This window comes from Salvia splendens, chromosome 15 (genome assembly GCF_004379255.2).
Source record: "Salvia splendens isolate huo1 chromosome 15, SspV2, whole genome shotgun sequence".
Taxonomy (NCBI): Eukaryota; Viridiplantae; Streptophyta; class Magnoliopsida; order Lamiales; family Lamiaceae; genus Salvia; species Salvia splendens.
This window is the reverse complement of record NC_056046.1, coordinates 4,856,748-4,870,119: the sequence shown is the minus strand read 5'-3', so window position 1 is coordinate 4,870,119 and position 13,372 is coordinate 4,856,748. Positions and strand designations below refer to the sequence as shown.

Genomic DNA, 13,372 nt, shown 5'->3' with positions numbered 1-13,372 from the left:
TAGGAGTATTTCAATATCAACACATTTTGGCATTAGCACTTATTCGACATATTACAAGTGACATATTTCATTTTTGGATGTTCCATTTAAAAACATGGTATTTCCTAAAATGGAAGTATCACTCTTACTACTTTTTCTGACTTTTATTTTATCATCTCTCTACTTAACTCACGAAACAACACTATATAAAATTTTTTGTCGAAAAGGAAATGCCAATTTTAGAATGAGATAGAGGGAGAGGGAGTATGAATTTTATATAAAATTTTGGGATCATGAATCTATATTAACATAGAATAACCAACTAAGTGACTAACTAAATAGATTCAATATTTCATGTAGAGTTTGGGGTAACTTAACCTAAAAATTCACTAACTTTGCTCGATGTCGTTTTTTTACACGATTTAATGACCTCACTATCTTATTTAAGGTTATATTGGGTGATTAGATAAATGATGTGACCTTTGCAGCTGATCTAGCATAATATTTGGAGTAGCTATGTTGAAATAGGTACCGCCAATACTTTTTTATACACCAACCTCAACTCAATTTAATACAGGTAAATTTTTCAAAGTAACTAATTGCTAGTAATTGAGCAACATCAACAATTATTGAACTAGAATGGTAGAATGAAAAGTTGAGAATAACAACAATCTACATATAAACAACGATTTTTTAATCAAAACCTCCAACTGAGTTCACATTTTTATGATAACAAAGACATGTGGTTGGAGCATAAAGTCACAAAGAGAAGGAAGGGGGCATCAGGGCTAGGGTTGGTAAAGAGTCGAGGACTGTCGGTGCGAAGGGACAAGGCCTGTTGGAAGCATTGTCATCTGGTTGAGGGTGGAAATTTGCGAAGGACACCAAGCCGTGTGAGGGGAAGTGTGAATCGGGATTTCTGATTTGTTAATAGTAAATGAAGGGTGGAAACTAATAAATTTAAATCACATGTCAAATGATATTGGATAGTAGATCTTAATCTGGTACACTAATACCTGAATTTCTAGTATCAAACCTCGGGCCTAACCTCAATAGTAGCAGATAATAGGTATCAGGTCGAGTGATCACTTGTAACCATTTCGACTCCTCTAGCTAGGAGGGGCAAATGCCCTTCAATCTATTTCTTAAATATTATAACATCCCTTCTCAAATTCTTTTTAATTTCAGCATATTTATTTTCACCTATCTCACAATATATTGTTAAAAAGGAGTCGCATGACATTTTTTTCATCATAAATTTCTGACGTTATTTATTTTTGTTACAGATGAAAAATGAAAACCACTAAATAAAATTTCAAGAATAGAAGTCGTATCTAAAACCGAATCAAAGCAAACTCCTCGATGATTTCATGGGTAAAAGGCCAATACTTATGATATCATATACTCCTACATATTCACAGTTTCAAAATATGATAATTTATTTTAATATGTGGACATGGGAAACGGAGTTAGCCAAAATAGTTAATCATAATCAAATTGAACATCACTATACAATACCTTTAAAATAATTTGTGACTCTCACTGTGACACCTGGATACACATATTATCGAATTTTGTTGATTGGGTGATTATTTGGAATCACGCAGTAATTTTGATTGGGTGATTAAATATTCGGAATCACGACGCGTCTTCTTGGCCTCTAAAATGATTTGTGGATACTTAAAGAAAGCTTAATTCTATTTTATTATTTACGTGATTAGGACTTGGTGCTAATCAACTACATCAGTTTCAGTCTATTAGAGTGTCCACAATAGGGGCGGCGCGCCGGCCGCCCCCTTCCCGCCGCCGCCCCGCCTATCTATAGTGACGAGGACGTCCGCCCTGAGGCGGACGGCATTTCCGGGGCAGAAGGTCCTTCAGCGTTTTTTTGTGCGAGGACGCGCCGGTGCCCGATCGCCGCGCCGGCCTATAGTGCGCCGGCCAGCCAGATAATTTTTTTATTATTATTTTCGAAGGGGGTGGGGAAGAAGGGGGAGGCTTGGCCGGATTTGAGGCTGCCGTTGGGGCGGAGGCGGCGGCTGAGGGAGGAGGAGAGGGCGGGGAGCCGTCGCGGGCGGGGCGGGCGGGGCTGAGGAGGGATTTGGAGAGCTTCATAGAGGAAGAGGAAGAGGGGCGGTGGGAGGAGGTGAGGAAATGGGGTCTGTCAGTGTCCATTTCCTGTACTAATTTCTTGATTTTAGTGCGTGTTTGGGTGTGTGGTGTGTTTTTTTACCGCGCTAGTGTTTTGGTGGCATGGGAGCCAATGAGTGTTGATGTAAGAGTTAAGAATGATGTAAAAGTTTTACTGCCATATAATTTTTTTTTCGTTGTATACTTTTACCGTTTCCAATACAACGAATATTCGGTCTCAATTACCTCGTTTTCTAATTATTTACATTTCGATGATTTTAATTATAATTGATTGAAACTAAAGGACAAAATTAAAATAAAAATTGGTTATAAAATTTTTGGGGCTATTGGAAGTATCCGCCTATAATAGCGAAAACCTTTTTTTTACCGCGGACAAAAAAACTGGGGCTGAGGCTAAAAAATGGGCAAGGCTATTAGAGTTGTCCGTCTTATAGTGGACACTCTTAGGAAAATAGTGGCAGCCGCGTAAGTATAAGTCTCAATAACAATAAAATATTAGCATGATGATACGAAATCTATTTATTTAAGTAATGTGAATTTGAATATGATTGTGAAGGCTACTACGAGTTGACGAATACCAGTACACATTGGTGGGTTTCATGTCAATATAAGGTGGCCGGTGCTATGATGATCATTGATATATCGATTTTCACGTAATTTTAAAAAATTAAAATTTTATACTACTACTAATATTTTGTTTAAAATATGATACTAACTGATCAAAATTTAATCATATTTCGAGATTTAAATAGCTATTATCATAATTATAAAATATTGCAAATAGTATTTTTTTTAGCATAACACAAGCATGTAGTAGTATTTCATAATAATAGTAGTAATAAATAGTACGTAAAAAATAATTTGTTATGCACTATAATTTTACAAATCATGTTGCAAATCCACCAACTAAGGTTGATGGCCAGCAACGACTTACTTGTCAATTATTTGAAATATAGTCTTTCAGTAATTATAGTTTAGTGTGAAAAACAGTGACCGTTGAGTAATTTGGTATCTAGGGATTATAAATAATGGGTAGGGTAACGACCAAATAATTATCAATATTCTGACCAATAAAAATATGAATTGATAATTGCTTGTTTATTTTGATTGAATCAGACAAAAGCATAATTTTATCCATCTTTTTCATAAATCAATTTTTTTTATCACATAGTCCAGAAGTCTGAATACGAAAATCTGAACCTTCTGAAAACATCAATGGGATTTTGCTCTTATCCTTCTCAGATTTTTTAAAATTAGAATTAGAGTATTCTGGAAACATTTGAAGGTAATCTTCTAGAGTATGTTAATAATGATAATCTTTGTTCAACACACATATATGTATATATAGAAAAAAATTGTTGGCGAGACCGTTTGAAATCAATCGAGCAACGAGGTGAAAATCAAAAACTCAAATCGTGTAGACAAAAAGGAAACTGTATTGAAAGACTTGAATCATACAACTATACATTTGGGGATGAAAACCCTTGAGCTGAAAACCGAAGAGAAAACAAATTCAAAACCGAAAAACAAACTAGTCAACGGCTAGTTTGCAAAGGGACGGCCGAGATCTAATGTATCATATTTGAACAGATCCTACGTCTATCATTTAAACTCCCAACTTGAGGTGAACGCGCATTTCAGCTCACACGATTCCGTCACTTGCATCTCCCGGTTGCCCAACTCCAACCCGCGTTCAAATCCGGTAGTCAACAAGTTAACAAAAATAGTATGCTACATACTTTATGTAAACATCATTTGTGAGCATCATGCTCGTTTAATGCATATTTAATATTATTTATTTTAGTTTATACACTTAGTTTAGCTATAATATATTATAAATCGTTATTGATATTTTTAATTTTGCACATTCATAAAAATTAAAGCCCAATTCTAACGAGATTACTCAATTTAAAATTCGAGATGCCCATTTTATAAACAACAATATAGATTACTCAATTTAAAATCCGTTTCCTTTGCAGTATAGTGACATTCACATGGGATCACACTCAAGATGCGATGTACGCATATAGATTGAATTTGTATATTTAAACTAGGACGAACATGCAAGAGAAATAACTTTTAATCTGTACTAACTTTTATGGTGTGCAAACAATTCAGATTCTAAGTTGATATCTTAATATGTATATCATTCTAAGCAGTGGCGTATCAGTATATTTGATTCGGGGTACGAAATATTTGAAAAATAATTATATAACTCATTCAAAAGTCAAAATAGTACTACATCCTAAAATATTATTCAATAAATAACACTTATTTTATAGTACAATTAAACAAACAATTCGTGATACAACAAATTTATTTAAGTTGAATATAATAAATGAGATACTTGTATATTTTTTTTATCTAAATAACGATTATATAATATTAAAAAAATCACACATTTTAATATAAATAACACGTTTTTATATCACAATTAAACTAACAATTCGTGTTACAATATGTTCATTCGATGTGATCTAACAATTGAGATAATTCTATAGTGTTTATCTAAACAAAAACTAAAAAATATATGAAGAAAGAATCGTCAAATTGTCCAATCATATAAATTATTTGACGAAAACATTAGAATACAAATTTAGATAATAAAAAAAGGAAGAAATGATGGACAAATATTTCATTAATATAAATTATTTGGACAAAGCACATAGTACAAATTGAGATAAATACAAACTATACATTCATATAAATCAAAAATAAGATAAAGAAAGAAAAAATTGAGGAATGAAAGAAGTGTATAAAATATAAAGGGAAAATGGAACAGAAAAAGAAATAAATCCATAGCACAACAGTGGAAGGATTTGATCACAGCCAATTAACAGAAAATGCTAGAGTTTTACCACCAGATCACTTGCAATTTTTTGAAATGCTACATCAATAATGGTATTAAGCTGAAAGTTTTGGAGGTACAACTGTACCCTTGTTCCCACGTGGATACGCCGTTGATTCTAAGTTGATATCTTAATACGTACTATATCCTATGTAAAACAAATAATTCTATTGCGTTATTTAGGAATCTTTAAAATAGATTCTGTATGCAATAGGAGATATTTCATGGCTGGACAACACATAGTGATCAATCGGAATGTGGAGAACTTTTTTACAATGTTTATATATTATGATAGGATTTCGTCTCAATTATTTTACATATGTGAAAATGACTTAAATTTAAGTAAAAAATATGACCTCAATTTTTTCAAAAAAAATGTAAAAATGACACAAGCTTACATTTTCGAACTCGAATCATGACGTGTAAGGCTTGAAGTTGACGTGGAAATTCCAAATTCCAATTGGAGCATCTCAACAAAGGCATGAATCTTTTAAATGGATGAGAGAATTCTAAGACCGTGTTGGACACTCTCTCTAAGTGGAATTTAGAATTTCCAAGTCTTTTACGTTAACTTCAGGTCTTCCACGTCATATCGAGCCTCGAAGTGTATGCTCAAGCCTATTATAAATTCATTGAAATTTGAAGATATCGTATTTTTTTAAAGTTCGGTGATATTTACAACTTTTTATGAAAGTTTAGGTTATTTATTTTTTAATCTTCAAAGTTTAAGCTTCACCCCAAAAGAATCTATTGAGATTGAAGCAGTGGGTTTCTTACTGGGCTTAGGAAACATTCTGCTTAAGAAAAAGCCCAGGCTGTTGATGAATCGTGGGCCCAAAAGGTTCAATAAACAGCAGACAGCCTGTATCATCTGCACGTGACCACACGTGCGGCCTTAACAGACTCTGAGTTGGTTAATTTGAATCATATTTTCTAGAAAATAATAAGTCCCAGTTAAATTAATTCCACACTCACCAAGCCAAGCCACGGCACTTCTGAACTGTTCGTTCTTAATAATTGCTGTTTTTGTTTTCTTTTTCTTTCCATCATTCATCTTCTGTAATTACTCTCAATCCTGTGTATTGATTGTAGCACCATATTGTTGTCAGCTGACGAATTAATTATTTTTGAGCATTTTCGTTTAATTTTTCGAGAATTGATTCGTGCTGCTGCATCTGTGACTGTGTGTGTAAGCAATGATACTGTAGTTTGTTGGAGCTGCTGATTTTCTCATTTTCGGAACTATGTTTATCTTGTATGAAAGCTGCTGCTGGATTGAATTATGAATTAGAAGGCAAATTTTAGCTGCTGATTTTCCCCAATCATCATGAATCATGATTGCCTGCCTGCGCCATGTAAAAGCAAATGATAGTATATCGATCGAATAATAGGATATTTTTGTTTAAGCAATTCAATCAGTAAACCATTGATGCTATGATTGCTTGTCTTTTGGATTTGGTGCTTCCATTGTTGTTCTAGGAATTTCAATCATGGCCACTGACTAGTGAACATTTTAGGATCATCTAGAGAGAACAAGACCTTGTATTTCTAAAACCTTATATTGCCACTAATTAATTATAAATGGCGCCGCAGGTGGCTTTAAATTTGTAGGATTGGGTTTACATGGATACAAAAATCTGATCACAAATACTTGAGTTTATTTGCTTTTTAAAATTTGGAAGTGGAAGAAGCAAATTGTGCATTTAGGATGATGGTATTCCAATAAAATGAGTTTATTGATTTAGAGTATCTGTATCTCCACTTGACTGACAGACTGAGATAGAAAAAAATAATGAAGCTGTGAAAACATTGGGGTTAATTTGGGCTTGGAAAATGCATAGAACTAAAAGGCAGAGGGACATGAAAAAATATGATAGTGTGCATTTAGATTTAGACACCGCTATCATTCTCGTATTGAACCTGTCAATTTTGTTATGATCCAATGTGATCTATAATAGAGTTTCTCCTTCACAGTGTGGAAGTGTTGGCATTCATGTGTCACTAACCATCAGTTCCATTGGTTAACTTTTTCACTTATGTCCTAATGCGATAAACTTTTATTGGTGGCTAAAAGTTATGTTGTTTAGTGCACAATTTACAGATAGGTAGCTTTACTGAAACTGTTAAGGAACACTTGTACTGAACTTTTTTTTTGTTTCTTCATCTTTCATGTTTCCTGTTTCACTCGACCATATAATGCAAACGCTCTTTATACTTGCCAGTAGTTTGGATTGTGTATAGTACTTCGTTCCTTTTTCTGATATTATGCATCTTCTTTACTGGGTTAGGTTAACTTCTGGTTGTTCTCTATATGATAAAACACAAAGTATTCTCTCTTTTTCAGGAATACAAGTACAGAATTTACTGTAAGATTTGAAATGGACTTAGACAGTATTGAAGACAAATCCTCTTCAATTGAAAATTCCAATCATGGTGAATTAGAGTCTGAATCAAATAATGTTGATTCACTTGAAGTTGTATCATCTGGTGGAGACACTATGCGCGAAGTAGAAAGTGTAGCAGAAAATTTAACAAAAGTTGAGTTAGATATAGCACATTACTCCGAGAAGTTGATTAATTTAGATGTACTTGTCATGCATGTGGCTTCAAGAGGAAGTGATTTTGAGGCGTTTTTGGTAGAAAATCATACTCAGGAAGGTCCGATGCTGAAAGCATTACAATTTGACCTCCTATCTGGGTTTTTGGACTCTGAAGTTACAGAACTGGAGAAATTTCTATCAGCTCTTCATACTGATATTGTCAGCTCTCGGAAAGTTGTTTCTTCATTCACGCAACTTGGTGATACATTTTATGATATAAAAGATAAGTTGCATGATTGTGAGGATTCTTTGAAGCAGTCTTTCGAGCAGGTTTCTGGCTTCAAGGAGCAATCTGCCAACTTCCAGAGGATCTTATTAGCTTCTTCTGGTGATGAAAAACGTAAGTTTTTAAATTACATTTTGTTGTACTTTAACCTCTTTAACATGGGATGTAGTCACTTTTGATTGTGAGGCCATGTTGTCCATCAGAAGTTATCCACTTTCAATGATGTGACCTCTGAGAGTTATATCTTATAGAGAATGTGATTCTTTATCTAATAATAACTTGAACTACTGACAGGGAAAGATAACGAAGATGTTGGTTGTTTGGAAAATAACAACGATCGAAATTTGAGTGCAAAGATAAAAACGCAGACAGCAGAACAGCAGAAGAGTATCTTGAGAATGCTGGAGAAATCTTTAGCTCGGGAATTGAATCTTGAGAAGAAACTAACTGAGGCAAGAGAAACTGAAGAAGAGTTAAAACTTCGGCTGCAGCAAGAAGTATTTTGCATGGAACAGGAAGCTGAAGATATATGGGAAAGACTGTTTGAGGCAGAAAATAGTGCAGAAATACTCTCCGGGGTTTCTAAAGAACTATTTGGGAGGATCCAGATGGCACATCTTAGTATGAATAGGTTGACTGAACGAGGTGGGGAGTTGAGATCTAAACATGAAAAATTAAGTGAGCAAAATAATGAATTGACAGAAAAGGTTTCTGAAGCTGATGATACATGGGAAAGATTGTTTGAGGCAGAAAATAGTGCTGAAATACTCTCTGGGGTTTCAAAAGAACTAAGTGGGAGAATCCAGATGGCACAGCTTAGTATGAATCGGTTGATTGAACGAGAAGGGGCGTTGAGATCTATACTTGAAAATTTTAGTGAGCAAAATAATGAATTGACAGAAAAGGCTTCTGAAGCTGAAAAGAGAGCTGAGATTGCTGAAGCTGAGTGTAAAAAGCTTAGGATGTCTAACATGGAGCTTACAACAGATGTCATCCACTTGAAGAGTAGCATTACTCATGCAACTAATAAGGTGGAACAATTGGAGACACAATTGAAGGATTCTGAGATTAAGCGAGATCATGCCGTGGCATCTGCTGAAGCTAGTCAAGAGAAGCAAAGCATGTTAGATTGCATAATCAAGGACATGGGAAACTTAATTGAAGATCTAAAATCCAAGGTTCTAAGGGCCGAAAGTCAGACTGAGAGTGCTGAAGACAAGTGTATTTTATTATCTGAATCCAATGCGGAACTGACTGATGACATAAATTTTCTAACAAGTAGAGTGGAACACTTAGAAACCTCTTTGCAGCATGCCAATGAAGCTAAGCATGAAACTGCAAAAGATATTAGGGTGCGTACTAAATTGATTACAGATTTGGTATTGCAGTTGGCACTTGAAAGAGAGCGCCTTCATAAGCAGGTTAGCTACACTTCTTCGCACAATTTAAACTTGTGAAGTTGGTAACAAAGCCTCTTTTGGTCATGGTGGTTGGTCATATTATTTGTTTATTGGATTTCCACTCCTTTTAATTTAAAACATTTGGTTTGTGGGGTGTGCCTGGAGGTTCTGGATAAGGAGCTCATTAAACTATTCTAAGAAATGTTCTCAGGGTATTTGCCTAAGGAGCACAACTTCTGCATTACCCCTTAACTTTTAGTTCCCAATGCTTGTAAGCTTCTATTGATTTTTGAGATATGTCCTATTCTAGCTAGTATATGTGTATGGCTTATGACTATGGTGTTGTTCGGAAATATAGAAAGCAAATTGTTTTGTTGCATCTCTTCTAAAGTGGTTTTCCTTACTGAGTGCTTCAGTGCTGATCTCTATTTTCTAATATTTGAAGATTTATCAATAGTTAATTTATGTGTTTCTCCGACAGTTTTATTCAGTAGGATCTTCAATGTATTGCACTTATTTTCTTAATTATTATTAAAAAAATATTTCATTGAAAGATTATGGGGGCTGAGCCAGCACATTTCATAATGCTGCAGTCTAATATAGTAATTATTTGGAATTAAGGAGGATGCAGGCTAAAAACCTTCTTTCAGTATCGTACCAAAATGCAAGTTGGTTATGGGATCAAAGTCGATCCATTTTTTCTGTAGAATTCTGCATTTGCATCATGTGTTTTGTCATGGATATATGTGGCATGGAGGGTCATAATAATACTGACATGATGAAGTTCTAAATCTAGTATCACGAATTGAATGAAAGGGATGGGGATAGGTAAAGACTAAAGAGCAGAGCTGACTTGTAAACACGCAAAAAAATTGTTAATCAGTCTACTTCAGCTTTCATGCTAAAAAAGTATATGACTTGTTTTTCTCTTTTCCTTTTACTCACTAATTATAGGCTTGTTACCTTTTCAAATGAGTACAAATAAAAGAAATTTTGTGTAATAAGGAGGTTGCGAGTATTTTAGTGACTGTGATGCTTAGATCTATACCGTACTTGGAAATTCTAGAATATTCATTTTTTGCTAAGGAATCTCCACTTTTCCACTAATGAGTATCTCTGTTTCATGTCCAAGATATCATCCTTAATGAAGGAGAAGAAAGTTGCAGTGAGGTTCTTACAACGGGTAAAAGACCCTTCATTTAAGCTCTCTAAGAATAATAACAAGAATGGAAGTCCTGAAAAAGAAGTTAATGATGAAAATACAGGCTCTTCAGCCATCAGTTATGAGGTTGGTGCTTCTGTTATTTTCTCCATCCTTAATACTATAGTTTAATTGTAAGCCTCTAATTTGATTCGTGCTGCTCCAAGCCGTCAGTATGAATATTTTTAATTTAAATCATGTGAATACATTCATACATGAGTTCTACTCTAACTCTCTAAGTTCTCTTATATAATTGGGAGGCACGTAAAAGAATAAAATAAACTATAGTACTATGTATCAATCAAGTACGGTTTTAGTTACAAAAAGATGCTTGGTGTGCATCAGATTATTAGCTTTTGTCTCAAGCTTATCCTTTCATCCATCACACAGCTCTCTCCTGTAATTACGTTTTTTGAATTTCACTTTTGAAAATCTGTCTTGGAGACGTACGTTGCAAGACATTATTGTTTATTATGAACGATTTTTAACATATGTTTTCTGGGGTTAACGTGTGATTAATGTTTGTTTCTAGATGGAGGGCAATGCTCAAAATGATTCGTCAAAAACCGATGCCAATGCAGGGCAGGATGATCCCCCCTCTGAGGTCGACACTAGTCGAAACATAGATGCAAGGCAGCTGAAATTCAATTACGTTTTGGTGATAGTCCTCATATTTCTCATTCCACCACTCACAGCTTTTATTCTCTCTCAGTGAGTTATTCAAACTTGATTGTGTTGGTGTTATCCTCGGGATTGTGTTAAGCCGATATTGGATGATTAAAATTGTCAAAGACTGTGTTCCCGTTGAGCGAGGAACTAATACCTTTTCCGTGCGACAAGGGAAACATGCCTTTGCAACAAGAGCTTTCATGTTGGAATATGGGAAGAAGCATCTCCTATAAATGTACCACATGTTTTTGGCAGTTTTGTAACTAAGGATACACTTTATAAATCAAGAGCTAAATGATGGTGAGGCCTAGGGCAGGTAATTCGGTCATCGGTTAGTCGGTTAACCGATGACCGAACCGAATAACACACTTCTCGGTTAACCGATAACCGACAAATTCGGTTATCGGTTCAGTTCGGTTCCAAAATTAAGGCGTCTACTCGGTTATCGGTTCGGGTCGGTTCTAACCGATTTGAACCGAATTACTCCTTTAAAGCTATTATGATTATTCTTTTATTTATTATTAAAAAATATCATAACTTAGATTTCATTCTTTCAAACCAGAAACTGAGAAAAGAAATGGAGAAACTATTACAACAAGCATCTAACTAGATTTGCTGTTTTGGTCCTACCTCAGCAGAATAAAAATAAAAAATCATCTGGAAAATGGTGACACAAAGAAGTTTTGATGAACGTAGAGTTAAGCAGAAAGGTTTTTCCTTTTACTCATTGTATAGCTTAACTATTTTTGTTGCTAATGTTGATTTACCAGCGGAAATGGGAAAAAGTAGTCGGTGCATTTCTGGACTCTGGTGTTTACAATCAGCACAATTTACCAACGGATCTTATCCGCCAGTAACTGCGGGCACGTATCATATGCTAATTCCTTTTTTATGGAGTAATTTTGTTTGTTTTTATGTTTCTGGTCGACAAATATCACCTTTTTTTGAATTTCGGTTCCAGTTCGGTTAACCGGGACCGAACCGACCTAGTTCGGTTAGGAACCGAACCGAGGCAAATTCGGTTTCGGTTCGGTGCTTCAATTTCGGTTCCTTTTGATTTCGGTTAACCGGGTATTCGGTTCGGTTAGAACTGAACCGACCGAATACCCTGCGCTAGTGAGGCCAGCCTCTTCTTTGTCTTCCTTTATACTACGTGTTTTCTACAGTATTTTGTAACTTGGGAAGGAGGATAGTGGAGTTTGACACTTGATTATATTCATCAAATTCCATTGCTTGCAAACTAGTAGTACCAAGTATTTGCACTCGTGTAATGACCATCTCTTCGACTCCCACAAGGGCACCTTGTCGGATCTTCAACATCATGGGCACCTTTGAGTATTTGGATCCGAAATACCTTTCGACTCATCGGTTGACAAGAAATTACTACTCCTAATACTAATAATTTTGGCGCAAAGGCAAAAATGATATTCTCTCGGTCCCGTTATAAGTAAGACGTTTCAGACACAAAAATTAAGAAAATAAATGTTTAAAGAGTTAAATGACCGAGAAAACAAAATAGAGTGGAGAAACAATAAAATAAGAGAGAATAGATGAATGATATGCTACACAATGAACTCCTTATTTGAGCACCACTCTCGTTTGACAAACATTGATGTTCGTTTTGATTTATATATTTAGTTTGATTCTAATACATTAAAAAAATATTATTGAAAATTTTTAATTTCACAAAATTCATAAAAATCAAAGCTCGATTGGTTATTTAATTAATTTATTCAAAATTATAGAGAAGACAAGTAAATCGAGCTTTGATTTTTATGAATTTTGTGAAATTAAAATTTTCAATAACATTTTTTAAGGAATTAAAATCAAACTAAATAGTATATAAATCGAAATGATCAACACTAATCATGCGTCAAACGAGAGTAATGCCCACAAAGGTAATGTATGTAGCATATTCCTCATAGAGAGAAATAACGTTATTTTGCAAAAAAAAAGAAAAAAGAAAAAACTTAATTTAAGTATAACGTCTAAAAAAAGAAATACGAATAACTTGTGTGGGACAGAAGGGAGGAGTAACCGAATTGAAATAGAAATGGGGAGTATATGATATCAAATGCCCATTATACAATTAAGCAGCCCTGCATTTTAATTGCATGGAATACAATATAGATACACCTGGCTTTTTGTGGTGCATTCCGCACTATCCATAGTGGTGATAGCCCAGTAATAACCCAGCCACAAACTCCTCCTGCCACATCATCAATACTAAAAATCCTCCTGTCACATCAGAAATAGCCCAGCCATAGCCTAGCCATATCATAAATAGCCCAGCCACAT

The 13,372-nt window shown here is 34.7% G+C and overlaps 1 protein-coding gene across 3 annotated transcripts; it reads left to right on the top strand.

Annotated features, from left to right (window-relative positions):
- Positions 1–5,927: 5,927 nt before the first annotated feature.
- Positions 5,928–11,382, top strand: LOC121768544 (WPP domain-interacting tail-anchored protein 1-like). 3 transcript variants are annotated; one of them, XM_042165082.1, is made up of 5 exons: positions 5,928–5,980; positions 7,323–7,918; positions 8,099–9,225; positions 10,337–10,492; positions 10,938–11,382. In XM_042165082.1, the coding sequence occupies exons 2-5, from the start codon at positions 7,357–7,359 to the stop codon at positions 11,118–11,120; spliced, it is 2,028 nt and encodes a 675-aa protein (XP_042021016.1). In that variant the 5' UTR covers positions 5,928–5,980; positions 7,323–7,356; the 3' UTR covers positions 11,121–11,382. The 3 variants fall into 3 exon arrangements, with proteins under 3 accessions (XP_042021016.1, XP_042021017.1, XP_042021015.1); XM_042165083.1 differs by having other exon boundaries at positions 5,947–6,037; XM_042165081.1 differs by having other exon boundaries at positions 5,949–6,167.
- Positions 11,383–13,372: the final 1,990 nt, after the last annotated feature.

Coding starts and splice junctions, on each gene's coding strand:
- LOC121768544 (XM_042165082.1), top strand. CDS start 7,357: ATGGACTTAGACAGTATTGAAGACAAATCCTCTTCAATTGAAAATTCC. Junction 7,919..8,098: donor TTCTTCTGGTGATGAAAAAC/GTAAGTTTTTAA, acceptor AACTACTGACAG/GGAAAGATAACGAAGATGTT. Junction 9,226..10,336: donor GAGAGCGCCTTCATAAGCAG/GTTAGCTACACT, acceptor TTCATGTCCAAG/ATATCATCCTTAATGAAGGA.